The sequence below is a fragment of the Apteryx rowi genome, unplaced genomic scaffold (genome assembly GCF_003343035.1).
Source record: "Apteryx rowi isolate R43461 unplaced genomic scaffold, aptRow1 scaffold_252, whole genome shotgun sequence".
Lineage (NCBI taxonomy): Eukaryota > Metazoa > Chordata > Aves > Apterygiformes > Apterygidae > Apteryx > Apteryx rowi.
Genome location: NW_020448886.1, coordinates 182,771 through 199,049, shown reverse-complemented (window position 1 = coordinate 199,049; position 16,279 = coordinate 182,771). Strand labels below are relative to the sequence as shown.

Here is a 16,279-nt window from a genome sequence, read left to right as displayed (position 1 = left end):
GGAAAACAGAACTTTTGTGTCCATTTAAGTAGGTATCACTGACTGTCTGGAGTCAAAGACCTCAAAGCAAATGATGTTTCAGCATTTTCCTATCTATGCATTTGTTATCCACCCATCAGAAAAATGTCCTCCTGTAAACACATCAAAGGATCTATGAATGTATAGGTCACATGCAAGAATCTTTTATGAAAACTTAGCTATATTCTTCTGAAACAGTTTCAGGGACAAAGCTTTTCTTTTTTGACAAACGTACAGAAAACATTAATACCAGAAGTTGAGGTTGTTTTGTTTTATTTTAACACCTAATACAATTCAAATTTAAAGGATTACTTGCACAAAAAAATAAACACATTTGGTATAAAAATTTATCATCACTTTAACACCTTTTTTTTTCTTCCTCTTATGACCTGCACCTTCTCTGGGGCAGAAACACATAAAGACTAATGGCACAAGTTTGTTTTATTCTACAGCATTTTTTTTTGTTTTTACATACTCAAGTACCCTAGAGGACAACAGCCTGCTGTATACAAGAACCATTTTCTTCAGCCCGCTGAATTAAGTTTCATAAAGAACCAAAGCTATAAAGGCATTTTAAAAACCACTGTCTTATATTCTTTTTAGAAGCACTGACTTTTTGCACCATTTATATACATAATGTTACATAACAGCTCTTGAGTACAGTACATGCAGCAGAATATATCTGTTGAATATAAAACATACATTTAAAATCTTATCAGAATTCTTTGAAGACTGAATTATTGTAGAATGCCCATTGCTTAGAGAAAATGGTTTGAGTACAAATGTCTGCATATGTTGGCCACTGGAACAATCCAAGGCTCACTGGAATAATATCTGTAGCACATCAATGTGCATAAATAATTTGCTTACAATATTAAAACACAACTAGCAAAATCAATAGTTCCAAGATCTTATGACTGCTATGTTAACCCTTCTTTAAGTAGTTGCAAAAAGTGTGGTGGGTTCCCTCCCCGCCCACCCTCGCCCAGTCCTCTATAAAATCTTTAGTATGTAATTTGTTTTCCAAATGAAGAAGCTTATTTATGTCTACTGCCTCTTCTCTTCATTGCAGCTGTACACTGTGGACAGTACCATTTCCCTTTTGGTGCTTCTGTCAGTCCAACACAGCCATAATGGAACCACTCAATAGGGCACTATAAAAACAGAGTTAAAGAGAGGGTTTGGGTTTTTTTTTAAACACCCGTCATAAGAACCATTCAATAAAAATGAAGCACCAATAAGAAGCACAGATTCTGCCTTTCACACAAAGTCACAGGACAAAATGAGAACAGTACGTCAGTCTCTAACGTATGCTCAAAGAAAGCAATAACAATTCTAGAAGTCACACATGGATCAACATAACAGAGCAAATTAAGTATATTATGCTTAGGAAATATCTAGTTTGACAACACCTTAAGTGACACAGATGTAATTGTTACTCACTTCTGTGTAAATGAAGAAGTATGTCAATTATTAAATCATTCTGTTCAACTATTTTAAAACTTTTTTTTTATTTGAATGGGACAACTGGTACTAGTAGTGACACAGCTAAAAGTACCCAGAAATAAAGGGCATTTTAAATATGTCAAACCTTCCTGAAAATGGATAAAGTCATCTAAAATAGTTTGAACTCTGGAGACAGATGGGGAGAAGTTTCCTAAAGAATGGTTCAACCCAAACATACATTTCCATCGTACTTTTACCAAACACTTAAGCTCTACTTCTGTTTAAGATTTTCATGAAATTGTCTATGAACCTGGCTCTACTACCATTTCTAATATCTACTGCAAACCTCTAGCTTTTTCTTCATTCTTCCACTAACTGACTTTCTGCATGATTCCTTCAGTCTCAATACAAGTCATGAAAGATGAAATAAGAATGAAAAATCTGAAGTAGCAAGAGTGAAATCCATAAATATCAGAATAGTAAGTGGTACATTTCCAATATTTAAAGAAAGCTTTAGTGTTGGAACAAGCCTTTTTAATTTTGAAGCTGCTCATAGAGGAAAGCAAATCACTAATATGTAGTGTTACAACATTTAAGACAGTGAATAATTGAGGAAATATTCAAGTTTGTTTAATACAAGTGTTCAAAATTTAATTTCTATTTTTGCATATGCTTTGGTTTTTAGCAAAAATATTCTTTCAACCACAAAAAAATTAGTAAGCACAGAGGTTTTGTTTAGAACAGATCTAAATAAGCTTAGAAGTTCTTAAAAGCAATGATCCCAGTGTACAAATACCTTCATTACATATAATAACTGAGCCATTTTCTGCTGAAGTAAGGAGGAATAAATAGAACACTTAAGCATCTGGAATTAATAATATTAAAAACTTACTTCCATCTTTTCTTCTTTCACCACTTTCTTCCACACATCCTACATGTTTAAAGTATGTTTTTTTTTTTTTTTAAGATCACTGCTAAGTCTAAGGTGGGGTAGGGAACAAGTATGGAAAAAGAATTACTTGGTTTTTAACCAAAAAGCTTCATCATTCTGTACTTGAGAGTAAAACTGAAAACAAATTAAAAAAAAATCTCTACTCTAAAACTTACTCTAAAGAAAGTTAACTTCTGTAAGCAATAATTATATGCACAAGCCTCTCTCATGAATCTTTAGGAGTTTGTTACTTACATCTTGATTATCACAGCCTACCATTTCACCATAGGACACCTAATTAAAAGAATAAAAAAATAGTTATTAATAATTATAAGCAACTGACATTTTCAAAGGCCTAATATTTGAGTTTTTCCATTGAGAAATTTTTCATTAACAGCAGCAACAATCTTTTGATTTTTTATTTGTTATACAATCTGAAGAATGTTATGCTAATACCAAACTGATTTCCAAAACCTGTTTTTTATGCAAAAAAAGAAATTATATTTATGCATATTTCAGGTTGGATAAGAAAGGTCAGCATTCAAAACCTGAACTAAGCACTTAATTGGTCTGAACAACAGTACCCAGCACATTACCAGTCCAGATTTCACAATGATACTACTGTTTGGCATTTCCCTTGCAAACATGACAATTTCAAGCACTTTTACTATTTGAAAATACCAAATGCTTTCAACAGAATTAAAAAAAACCCCAAAACTATAAACTGAAAAAACACCACCCTAGCACACTTAAAAGTATTTAAAATAAGAACAGACATTAAAAAAAAAAAACCCCTCATGTCCTCTTTCATCCTTTGAAGTTTCTGGGTGGCTTTTACAAAACTAGTAGTTTCTCCATTATTCTTAACAAGAAAGAAAGTAGGAGAGACCCAGCAAATGATCTTCCGTACTAACTTGGAATTTTAAGTAAATTCACTATGAACCTGTTCAATCTTGAAGTCTTCAAGCCTTGAGTAAAAGTTTTAGAACTCTCCAGATATATTACATCACAGAAAAACTTACTTGTTTTTAACTTCAACAGATGAGTTCACTACTCATATCACCAGCAGGTAAATACTAAAAACATTCTATCTTCAGTAGTGAAATTCTGATCTGTTTTTAAATTAGCAATTACAGAAGGAAGGTAAACTACAAGGAAATAGCAGCTCTGATTATACTTCAGGTTGGAAGTCTTTCTTACCTGATTACAAATGCAGTAACGTGGTTCGTTTGGATCATAGGTCCAGTCAACCTGGCTATTAGAATCAGACTCTGGTATTACTGCTGTTTGCTGAGACAGTTCTTGTGCTAATGCAGATGAAGAACATGATGATAGAGAGGACGAGGAGGAAGACGATGAGGACTGCTGACTTGAGGATTTGTTGTTGTTTCTGAACAAATTAAAAATAACATACTATAAACACATTTACTACCACAAAGCAAATACTTCACAGACTCTGAAACATTATGGAATGTAAATCTCTAAGTGTCATTCCATAACAGATTTCAAGAACCGAGATGGATGTATTGAATGCTGCTTGGACAAGGAAACCAATCCATGCCTACAAATACAATACATTATTCTAATCAATGGAATTTAACAACTTTAAGCTGTCAAATGGCTTCAATGAATGTTTTTCTTCACAACATTTTTCATCGATAGCCCTGGTGTCAAGTCTCCATAAAAATTATTACCAATAAAATAAACAGAATTTGCATATAAATGTTATACATGTCATGTACAATGGATAGCTGTTTTTGAAGATGACTGATTCTATGTTAATGCCCACTCAAGCACCATCAGTCCTTTAGAACTGTGCCTGTACACAAATACTAAGCTTTTGCTTATAGGTCAGATCTGACACCCAAGACAGCTGTAGATGAAAAACATTTCATAGACGCAATTACTAAATGAACTGTGAATGCATGCAAGTTTGTATGAAACAGAAAATGTGTAAGTCAGTTTAAAAGGACGGGCATTCTCAGATGAGCTCTTTCTAGTACTAGTACTAGAATCTTCAAATACTTTTAAATTAATCAGACATAGAATCCATTCTGCTTCCTGTCCTAGATGTTCATCCTTCAAAAGTGTCATGATTATTTGCAAAGTGGCATGAAGCAGATTCACAGATCTATTTCAAAACCATCTACAAAGCATTGCATAGTAATTTCTAATATTTGATTTTAGGCCAAATCTTCACTCCAGAACAATGAGAAAAGAAACCAGACTATGTAACAGAACAAAAAGCAAATGAAGACTTTTATTTAAAATCCTGGAGTGGGTTTGTTTAAATAAAAAGAAAAGCAAGAGAACAAAACAAGAAAGCCCTGAACAAAAAAAGACAGCAGGCAATAACTACCTTGTATTGTATGGGCTGTTGTCCCAGGAATATTAAATACAAAGTATTTCTAACACAGGCCATGCATTTTAAAAGAAAGTTTAGTTGCCTTAAACTATAACTGCAGTCAACAAGAATGAAAACCTACTTGCTTTTTCTGCCACTTCGTGAATCTGTGGTTGATGAACTTAACGTCTGTGTTAACGTAGATGCCAGAGCTGATGATGAATATCCAGTTGAATCTCTAGATAGTGAAAATTCTCTTCCAATCTGAAAATCATTGTTCTTAAATGCTTCATAGCTGGCTTTTAGACTGGATGTTCTTCTTCCTTCCTTCATCTAAAAGGAATACTGATACTGTATCAGATTACACAGCAGAGTTCATACATAGGACACACCAGGCTGCAAACTACTATTTGCAGAGGTTCATTAATTACCCCCATGAACAAAACAATGTATAGTAAGTGGTAAAAATGGGTAAGAATGTCATAGGAAAAGCTACATAACAAGCTGTCCCTTTCTGCAAATTTTACAAGATGAAATTGTAGTATACAAAGAACAGTGGTAATATGAAAACTGAATCGTATCAGCTGAAAGTGATCATGGAAATGCGGATCAAAAAAAATCACTAGTCTTTTTCCTTAACCAATAATGGAGGCAGACTTTCAAGAATGTTTTGACATTACCTGTGCTGTGGCTTGCACTGCTTGAGCTGCTGCCATGGTAATAGCACCGGCCCCAGATCCTGAAGATAATGAGCCCAGGTTATATGATGCCAATGGTTGAGAAGAGTTTGTATTGTATGCATTGTTTGAAGAGGATGATGAATTACTGTTTCGACACCCTTGATGAACAGAATACATTTATGAAATTCAAAATGAAACTAAATACCTTTGCATTTTAAGAAGAGTTATATATGACAACCAGTGAAAGATTAGGTAGTCTGGTTATGCATCAGAGTAGTATGATCATTTTGAAAAATGTTGGAAAAGTTATTTAACACAGCCAGCATTGGCTTAAAAAAAAAAAAAAAAAAAAAAAAAATTTGTTCCCCATCTATCTTCATGTGCAAAGAGTCCCTGCTCAGTCCAGCTGCTATGTCTGTATAAACAAGCTAAAACAACACTCACTGCAGTTATCATCAAGAAGAAAGTAGAAGTTTGACTGTACAACAATACTGTTTCTAAAATAACACTTGAAATGCATCTTAATTCTAAAAACTATAGATCACAACAATTTTAACAAAACACAAATTTCCATAGCAATCAACAGATTGACAGCTGCTCAACAAATGCAGTTCCATTTCATTTGCCTTTTTTTTTTCTTAAGGAGCTTTACAAGAAGAGAGTACGAAGACCTATATAGAAGTGGTGAACAGCACTAAATTCCAAAACCTACTGTAGTGAGACACTGAAATACTTAATTTGTATTACAGTTCCGAAGGATTAGTCCACAAAAAAAAAAAAAAAAGCCACCTTTTCTCTCCAAATAGGTCACAGTAACTGAATAATTTGGCTACAGACAACTGTGATTCAGATGTATCAGACCTTCCAACTCTAAAGCAAAAAGAGATAAATTCATTTCTGCACAGTATTTTGGAAAAATGTTATGTACAAAATACAATGCTTTCATTTTCCACAAAAGAAACTATGAAACATCCTCACTTTGAAAATAAGCAGCAAAGGTTTTTTTAAATTCACTACTCAAAAGGACTTCTCACCTATTTTAAAATGCACAACACTCCAACGGATTTTATCTTACTGTAGCTGAATAATAGGTCACAAACACCCTTTAAAAATAAAAAAAGAGTGAAAATTCTTCTCCCCTACCTTGCAAGTAGTTGCACTGCTTTCTCTTCCAAAAATAAGAATGCATTGAATCTAGTATTTCTGCTACTGATTGAATGAAACCGTACTGCTATCCTCTTCCAAGCAGTGTGAAGAAAAAGAAACAGCTAACACAGTTGTCAAATGACAACTAACCTGATGTGCTTCATGGACAACATAGATGGGTAACAATGCCTGCAATTTCTCATGCTTCAAATGACTGCAAAACCATTAAAGCGTATTAGCCTCTGATCTCAAAACCCAGTGCAATTCACAGATAATTGGATCTCATGTCTTCCTATTAAAAAGTAATAAAATGCAATGACAATTAAGATTACCTGGTGTATTCTCTTTAGAAGCATCTGAAGTGAGAGTAGATAGAAGAGCTTCCGATTTAAACTTCTTCTCAGGAACGTGATCTGTTGTACTATGGTGAGAAGATGGATTGTGTTTCCTTTCTAAATAAAACAAGTGTAGTGAACTTCAACTCTAAAGCTTTTCAGCCTGAAAGTAAAACTATAACTAGAGATAATAAAACAGCATTCTAAACTAAATCCCTCCAGTAAAACCTTGTTATTTTATTCTTGCAATTCCTCTGAATAGACATTATTATCACTGCATTATAACGACTTTTTTCCAGGGTTTGTAGGGAAAAAAAATATAAAGTTTTGGATTTTTTTTTCTAATACTGCTTGACAACAAATAAGAAAACTTAAAAAGTGAACATGTTTAAGTCACAAGAACTTACTCTCTACTGGAGTGTGCGAATGGGCATGATGGTTATTCACAGGCTGTGATGGTGTATCCAGCTCCAGAGACCCTAACACAGAGTTAAGGAGAGGAAGATTTGAAAATCATCATTGAAATGATTTTGACTTTTACATACTAAGTGAATCTTTATAATATTAACCAAATCACTATACAATTACACTTTGGAAAAAATCATTCTGATTAAAGTGAGTTGAAACCACTCCCATAGTACAACAAGGAGCCAGTGAGCAAAACAGTTTTAAACTAAAAATTGATGACTGCTACCATACAATTATCGAAATCAAGAAGTTAAATGCAAGACCAATAAAGAGAAGACGCAACATTGCCCACATCGTGCCACCTATTCCAATGAGTTGCACATAGGCCAGTGATGGTTGTAGACTGCTGCACCAAGAGTACTGATCTGCACTGATGTAAATTGAAGATCATAATTACATTCATGAAGAGAAAAGTGCTAAAATACAGTAACAGGTAAACTGTATTCATAAGGCAAACTCCCATCTTGTCACACTGAGTCAAAACATCCAAGGAGTAGAAGTGTCTTTTAAGATGATCTAACATTCAATACTAAGGGCTTCAGATCAGCATTCTTATTTTCTGCAGCAGCAGGAGAGTAAGCCAAATGCCAACAGACAGGAGAACACAAGACTTCAGCAATCCCGATTCTGATTGATCTAACCTGTCAAACTATCACACTTTTTTGTAGCAGTACTTTGTTTATGCTGTTCTTGAAAAATTATTCTGAGGTCATTTTTGTAGTAGCTTCTATACCACATTAAAAAAAAAGTCAAGCTCTCACATATTTGTTTTGTTGAGTCAAGAGAAGGCAAGAGAAATTTGTTTAAAAAAAAACCCCACACTACTCTTTCAGTTGAGAGTATGACAAAAGAAGGATCCAAATCTATGGCTAAGAATAACATTTCTTGTAATGTTAGTCATAAGCCTAAATGATCACAGCACAGGACAGACAATGACTGTAAATTTCTATTAGACAATACACAACAGTTTGTATCAGTCTTCAGGATGAAAAGATTTGGAACTAACTGCAATACCAAGCAACTTATACACAAAAAGACTTAATAATTCAAGAAAGTAATTCAAATTCATTTCTCTAAATCTGTATCTTCCACATTTCTTTACTCCTTTTTCTATCAATGCTTTAAAAAAGTACATAAGACTATTAAAAAAGAAAGAAAAAAAAAGAAGAAAAGGTAATCAGTTATTCTAGAAGAGGTTCTAAGCACAAGAAGATAGTCTGGCTGAGCAAACATTAATCATGTTATGAATTAGTCAAAAGGCTGCCCTCTGGCGGAACTTCAATAATACGTATTTACTCCGACTGCTAAAATGTAAAGAGGCTTCTACTTGTCATTTTATTTTAAAAAAATGGAGTATTTTAAAGATGTAATATGCAGTTTGGTACATTTATCTTTCAAGTTCTCAAAATTCTCTTTACTCACCTCAGCAATCACACAACTCAACTGAAAAGTAGTATCACAACTTAAAACTGCAACTTGGATTCCAAATAAAATAAACTAGTTACCCTTTTATGTAGTTGCTACTTCATTAAAAACACTTATTTTTCATTTTTCTTTTTGTGTCTGTTATTTTAAAAGTGATTACAAATAAAATATCTAAAAAGAGATCTTTTGTGACAAAGCCATACAAGGTTCAAAGAAAGGGTATTCCTAATCTCCTTGTGTCACTTAGGTTACTATTTCACTAGCCTTGGGTCAGAAGAACAGTCACCGACTCCTAGCACCACAATCACAATAGCTAAATTAACTTTGAATTTTATTATAACCACATTTGAACTTGACATCTAAATGTTGATAAATGTTGATAAATGTTGATGCATATAGAAAGACTGGATTCTCCTACACCAAGCTAGCCATAAAGCTATCACACTACATCTTAAAATCTTCAGAAACGCATACTATTATATTTTTGTTGGCATTCTTAATACTAGCATTGCAACATTTGTTAAGCATGCAGATTTCCTCCCCAACATGCTTCTTCCTCTCTACCCCTTTACAAAACAACCCATTCCCTTCCCTCCAAAACACAAAAGCACAGGGAGTGCCTAATTTTACTTGACGTTCCACAACTGTAACTAAAACATCCCCCCTCCTCAATTTGGTGGTAAACAATTCATGTAAGGAATAGTATGTTTTCAACTGGGTAAGTGGAAAGTTTGCACTGCAGTATCTAAATACATACAGGTGTTGAAAGCAGGTTTAAAGAATTTTGTACTTTATTGCAGTAATTCACAATTGCAACTGTTTTGCAAAAAAAAAAAAAAAAAGTTATTCTAAATATTGAGTTGTATTTTGACCTGACCAATTAACACTGAGGCTGGAACTAAAACTTGAGATCACTTACTGATACAAGGTATTTAGGTCAAAGCATAGTTCTGAAACAAGAGGAAACATTACAGGCCACTAACAAATTTATGGTATTTTCATTTCTCAAACTGACAGAAAATGTGTCAATGTTCTTTAAGAAAAGTATGCATACTTACGTCTCTCTAATATTTCTGTTATTCCAGCATTATCTGCTTCAAGTTCCATTTTAAATTTGGCGAGTTCCTGGTCCAATTTTCTCAAATGACGGTCTACCTGTTTTTGAGACAAACCAACAATAAACAACATTCAACTCTGAAACAATAATAGTTACACCCTTAATCTTGACCCTGCTAAATACTTCCCTTTCAGCAATTCTCTGGCATACAGCACTGAGCATGACACACACAGAAGTGTAACTTCTTGGTTACCTACATTTCCCTAACTCAGCAGTGACACTAGAAATAACACCAAAATACAGCTCTTGCTCCTCACTTGCCCAGTCAATCACAGCATACACTAAGGCTGCATATTGGCTCATCAGCTAGAAGCCCTCCTCTTACTGTAGGTAATGTTCCAAGATACAGGGTTAAGTGTTTCTTTTGAGAAAAAAGGAGAAGAGGGTTTGGAGGTATTGTGGGTACGGGTATAGAAGAGGGAAGAGAAAGAACATGCACCTTAGAAATGGCTGGGCTGCTGCATGTAGAAATTGAGGGTATTTTGTTGAACCACAATATTTGTATGCCACTATATACATCAGTAGCCTTAAGTACTGAGTAGATGGGTCTCTAAACCAAAAATTTAAAAGACTTCTGTGCTTTTGAGTGAAGTATGACATGCTCTTGGATACTGAAAATTAAAAAAAAAAAAAAACAAAAAAAAACCACCTAAGCATCTTGGAAATAAACACTGTACTCAAAACATTTTGTTCATCTGTAGTCATACAACAGAATACTATACCTATCTATACATTGAACTACTGCAAATTAAACAGGTTTTTGCAGTTACCAGCTAAGCAAATGAGAGAGGTTAAGTTCCTATATCCATTATCAGTTTGAAGTGGAAAAATGGTAGACAAGCAATATTTGTTTTTTGTCTACTATATTTTACTTCAGTCTAACTTGCAAGTGCTGTACTCTGAGAAAATGTAAAGTAGATATGCTTAAAGCTAAAGCAATGAAAAACAAGAATAAAAAAACTGGCAACTTTAGGATTTTTTTTTGTATTTGTATTACTCAAAGCAACAAAGTTTCTTAAAGTCAGTAAGTTAAGTGTCCCTTTCATGGCAACTGTATGTAGCTGACATACAAATACAGGTAACACAGTTGAAATACTTATCAAAATGTTTAGAACTCCTTAGGGTGCAAATTTAGGTAATCCACTTTTGCCTACTTACCAAGTCATATATTTGGTTAGCCAGTTGTACTTTTTCATCTGCGTCTTCCAAAGCCTTATAATAATCCTGTTATGAAGAGATTTTTTTTTAAATGATGAATGTAACTGAAGTAATTTCTGTTATTTGTTTTAATTATTGTAACCCAGTGTGAAATGTAAGCCAAAAGGAGAGATCTGAGTCAGTTTTCAAAAACTGTGAAGCTGTATTGTAAACAACAATCAGCTAAAATTATGTGTTAGAAAAAGCCAAATCACAAGATGTTGACAGTGACAGTCAGATTTCACAAGCTAGTTTGCTGCAAGAAAAGAAACAGTCTTGGACTTGTTTTATATTATACAGCATAAGTTTATGGACTCAACATAAGATATAATTCTCAGAGTTTATATAAATGTATTATAAAACAATTTAACTAAAACAACACAACTTAAACTCTGCTCTAATTAATGAAAATCCATAGACAAAAACTTTATTTTTTAAGTAGGCTTAAGCATGTTTTAACTCTGGTTTTAAACAGGTTTAAGTGTCTTTTCATTCCTGATTTCCACTGAAAAGTATCTTGCTTAGGTGAACACTATGTGAAATCTTGGTCCTATTGAAGTCAAAAGTAATTTTTTTTTTAATTTATTCTGGTGCAGTCAGAGCTTTGACTTTATATATACATATATATGTGTGTATATATATATATATAGTATATGTGTGTGTGTGTGTATATGTGTGTGTGTGTGTGTGTGTGTATATTATATATATATATATATATATATATATATATATGAATGAAAATCCATTTGTATTGACTAAGGAAAAAAACCCTTGGCTGAATAAGGGGCTAAAGTAGCAAGTGTAGGAGGCTAGAAAGGATTCTTCTTTCCAAAAAGAGATGGCCTACATTGCTAACAATACTACTACCAGATCTAAGTGCTGAAGGATAAAACAAAAGCCAAAACGCATCCATCTTCCCACCCCTCTCCCCCTAACACTACTTATACTGTAAGTATAGTATATACAAGGACTTATGCAGACTCAAAGGGAATGCTGAACCTAAGCTTGGAAAACATCCTCTGAAAGAAAGTCAATTCATTTATGCAGCTTCATGTCATACAAGCAGAAACAAAGGTTAAAAGGCTGAGCTCAGAACATAGTACCTCATATCCTCACCACTACATACCCCTAATTTTTTTAAAATACTAGTGCATATTGGGTAAAACTAAAGATAAATGCTTGATCAAGGAAGCCTTTCAGCCATTCTTCTCTTATGTACTTCTATGAATCTCTGTGAAAGCCCGAGGGAAGCCACAGTTCTGAAGACTTAAAGTTTCCATTAATTGTGGCTATAAATCTTTTTTTTTTTTTTTTTCCCCTCTAAGGTTACCTTCTTTTGCAAAAGAAAAATGTGACCCACTCCTGTGAGGTCCTTACTTTTTTGATAGACGTCATTTGTTCTTCTCTCCATTCAGGTTTGTTTTTCTTTGCGTTCATAAAAAAATCATTTACCCTCTGCTCAAGTTGATCCATTGCATCTGTAGCACAGGAAAAGATTTTAAGATGTGCGTTATCTTCTCAGGTACATAAACACTATAAAATAAGGTGGATTTTTTTTTTTCCTTAAACAAAGTTGACAGGACTGAGGTGCAAACTATTAGAGGTGAAAAAAACAAAACAAGTGCAGCGGACAGAGTAGGGAAATATTTACCTTAACTTCCAAGAAGCAGAATAGCATCCTGGTAGGATTCTCATCAAGGTTCTTGTGCTCTCCAGCATGAGACAGGCAGGACTCCAAGTTCTAAAGGTTTTTTGTCCCTAAGAGCAGTGGTAGTGACTTAAAGCATGACCCAAACTCCTCACCCAGGACTCTAGACTGCTGACCTTGGAACTTTCTAGCCAGTTACAAAATGAGCAGGAAACAAAATGTTCCCCTAAGAGAAACAGTCAAATACAAAACCAAATAATTGATAAAAAAAATTAGTGCTTCAAAAAGGTAGAGCAACAGAAGAGTAAAGCCACCACCTTTAAGTCAAGGTCCTCTCCATAATTTGCTAGGAAGAGTGAGAGTATATTGAAAGCACTCAGGTTATTCCCCCCACCCCCCCAAAGTAGAATTGAGGGGTAAATCCACTGAAAAGATGCTACTTGGACAGGATTCTCACTTACATGAAGCTGAGAAATATCAAAAGGGGAAAAATAAAGCTACCCATTCTTTAAAACTAATTATCATAAGAAAGAAAAGCGTCAAAATACAAGTTATTGGTTTGGTTATTTATTAAGACAGGAACAAGGATTCCCTTCACTTCCCCTCCTTCAAAAGAAGCACTGAGGTTAGTATTTCAACAGCTGGACTTTTGTCCATTCAACAGCTTGCATATTTCCAAGACCAAACAGCTGCCTCAGTCAAACTAGCTTTGACAGCCTTACTAGTCTCAGGATAGATGATAGTACTGAAAATTGTTTTCACAGAACTCTCAGTGATACTGTCCAGACAATAGTCTCAAATTAAACATGACAATGTATCAACTTCCTATCCCCTTCAGGCTCTCAGTGTAAAACACTCAAGATATTTTTTGGAATGCACCATTAAAACTGCCTCACATGATGGCAATCATCTCAAAAAGTTAAATAACTAGATCAAGAAACTCATGAGTATGCAAGCACGATCTAATTCTTCAAATCCAATGGAGCCTGTAGGTTTTCTTACTTCGTGAATTTTCAGGACCAGAACTAGTTGTAAATAACCAAAGATCATGTACACTAAATGATGCAAGAGGAACATTTATTGATTTTGCCTAGGCTGGGAAGGCCCAGCACCAGAACCAACAGGATGCTAACAACCGACTGGAGAGACAGCAATTAATCCCAAACGAAAACAGTCACTACACAGACTCCCATCAACATTATTTACACCCAAAGTAGTCACACAATTTTGGTGTAAAACAGGTTAAGAGAATCTGTAAAACATACACCTTCCACTTGCACTGTGTTCTTCTGGGAGAAGATTAAGAAGCCTGAATAGGAAGCAAGCAGAAGCCTTCACAAAGTGTGAGCTAACAGCTTTGTTCTTTGGCCAAATTACTATAATTTGGCTTATAAACCCAAAGGATAAAATGCTCCATCTTCTATTCCAAGAATGAAAACAGCTAGATGATGACAATAATTATTATGGCTTCCCAGACATGAAGAAAAAAAAAAAAAAGCCCTCTTTACTTTTTATTGAGGGCACCTTTCACTCTGTGTGAAATTACATATGGGAAAACTTTCAAAGAAATTTGGTCTCTCCTGAAAGGTCAGGACTCTTAAGGGGGACACAGGACAGACCTATTCAATTATCCAAAAGGTTCTCTCTGGTATATGTAAGTTCCTTCAGTTTTTCTGTTTCTTTTTTTTTTTTTCCTCCTTTTAAAACAACTGTGATGCTACATTCTGACATAGTAATTTCTTAGAACAGATTTTGCAGGAGAGTTCTCAGAAATTCTATTAGAAGAGAGAACTTTTTTCCAAGAGCTTGACATTTTACCATGGAGGCCTGGAAGATAATCCATGACTTGAACTGCAACAGAGAAAGATATTTTATGTTCCACATGAAAACTGTCTCAGTTGGAGATCAAGAGTCAAAGCCACAACTTGGATGCTCTTCACTTTTCCCACAGCAGTTTTAATCAAGACATACAGTAGATACAGGTGGTTTGCTTATATTTCTTACAATGACAAGAAGCAGCACCTGCCCCATTAGAAGTCCACGTCATCCAAACAGGACAAACTATAAAGTCACCATCAACTCTGGCAGCAGCCCAGTTATCTCATTATGACTCTTGTAGGGTTCTGAGACAGCATCACTCGAATAAGCACTGTTTTCAAGTACTTCAGAGACAGTGAATCTACACAGTAAGTCACTTATCTCACAGCATCAGAATAATCTGGCTCATATGGAATATCCAGCTGGCAGTTTGGCAATTGAAGAGATGAGAGTTCTAGAGTTTTGTAATGTCTTGGGATGTTTTGTCTCTTGCTGTGCAAGAGTTACCAAAGTACCAATGTCCAAAAGAGAAGTTTTTTTTATCTGGGCCTAAGGTTGATCTTAGTATACAATACTTGGTATCATTTGCCATTTCCAGTTATGGCAGAGGAAGTGACAGTACTGCAACCTTGGCAATGCTAGTCAGCTCATTCTGAAACACTTTAAGAAACTACTAGCTTTGTTGTTTCCACACTCAACATAAGACAAATTTGTGATCTTATCTGGAACTACATAAGTCCGCAAGCTGCTTCCTCCCTCTCCTGGTGCTCCCTAGTGACACTTACTTCATAAGTATTATCTCCTATTGCTCATTTTCTGAGCCATTGTTCAGGTCCTTTGACTTAAGCACTGAAACCAGGATAACACTTACACCACAGTATACAGAAAAACCTATAGCCGGTTCAACATGCAACATGCATCAATAAAGTCTGTTAAACAGACCAGCTGGAACAGCTAAAGTAAATACCCCAGAACAAGCCTGAGACCTCACTTCAAAGAATTATAGGTCAAACTATTGTTTTCAAGAGATGCGCTCCTAGAGAGCAAGGTATTAAAAGCATGGTGCTGCATTTCATACTACTGTACTGCATTGACTTGTTACTTCAATCCTTGCTCTCCTTCTTCCTTAAGATAATCCAGACCTTCTGTATTGATGATTCCTCTCATCTTTTAATTTCATTAAAAAAGACCTTTGCATTATGGTCATGAACATATTAATTGTGTGTTAAATGACAGCAGCACCTAACTGGAAGAAAAGAATCCTTTAGTGTTCTGACACAAGTCACAGATAAGACTGCATGAAAGATCAAAAGGCAAGGAATCCTGAAAATGGAATTAGGCAGCATCTGAGATCAGGATATAAACAGAAGATATACAAGAAGATCAACAGAGAAACCTGAAGTGGACTGCATATTCGGTAAGGGCCAGCTAAGGCACAAGAGGCTAAGAAAACACTTCGACATGTGCGATCATGAGGGGAGCTGGCTGGAACGTTTCAGAAACAGCATATGGCTACCTGCTGAAAGAGCGGGATATAACTCATGCTCCAACCCACCATCACTGCTCTTAGGGATCAAAAATCTAAAGACTTTGGGACGTGCCACCGAAAATGCTTAGGGAGCAGCACAAGCCCAGGAGCAAAGCTCCTGTCAGATCCTAGCTGCGCAGAAACCTCGCTGTCGGCCGGGCCGGGCCGGGCCGGGCCA

The 16,279-nt window shown here is 35.1% G+C and overlaps 1 protein-coding gene across 8 annotated transcripts in view; it reads right to left on the bottom strand.

Annotated features, from left to right (window-relative positions):
* Positions 1 to 274: 274 nt before the first annotated feature.
* ING3 (inhibitor of growth family member 3) overlaps positions 275 to 16,279 on the bottom strand; it is a 16,987-nt gene continuing 982 nt past the window's right edge. Inside the window, exons 2-12 of one of the 8 annotated variants that reach the window (XM_026067025.1) lie at positions 12,759 to 12,865; positions 12,485 to 12,585; positions 11,069 to 11,134; positions 9,852 to 9,948; positions 7,308 to 7,379; positions 6,898 to 7,017; positions 5,420 to 5,577; positions 4,882 to 5,072; positions 3,596 to 3,785; positions 2,651 to 2,689; positions 275 to 1,172 (exon numbers count right to left, since the gene is read on the bottom strand). In XM_026067025.1, coding sequence (XP_025922810.1) covers positions 1,056 to 1,172; positions 2,651 to 2,689; positions 3,596 to 3,785; positions 4,882 to 5,072; positions 5,420 to 5,577; positions 6,898 to 7,017; positions 7,308 to 7,379; positions 9,852 to 9,948; positions 11,069 to 11,134; positions 12,485 to 12,580 — 1,146 coding nt within the window. In that variant the 5' untranslated portion in view covers positions 12,581 to 12,585; positions 12,759 to 12,865 and the 3' untranslated portion in view covers positions 275 to 1,055. The other 7 variants (XM_026067026.1, XM_026067024.1, XM_026067022.1 and 4 more) reach the window with 7 other exon arrangements.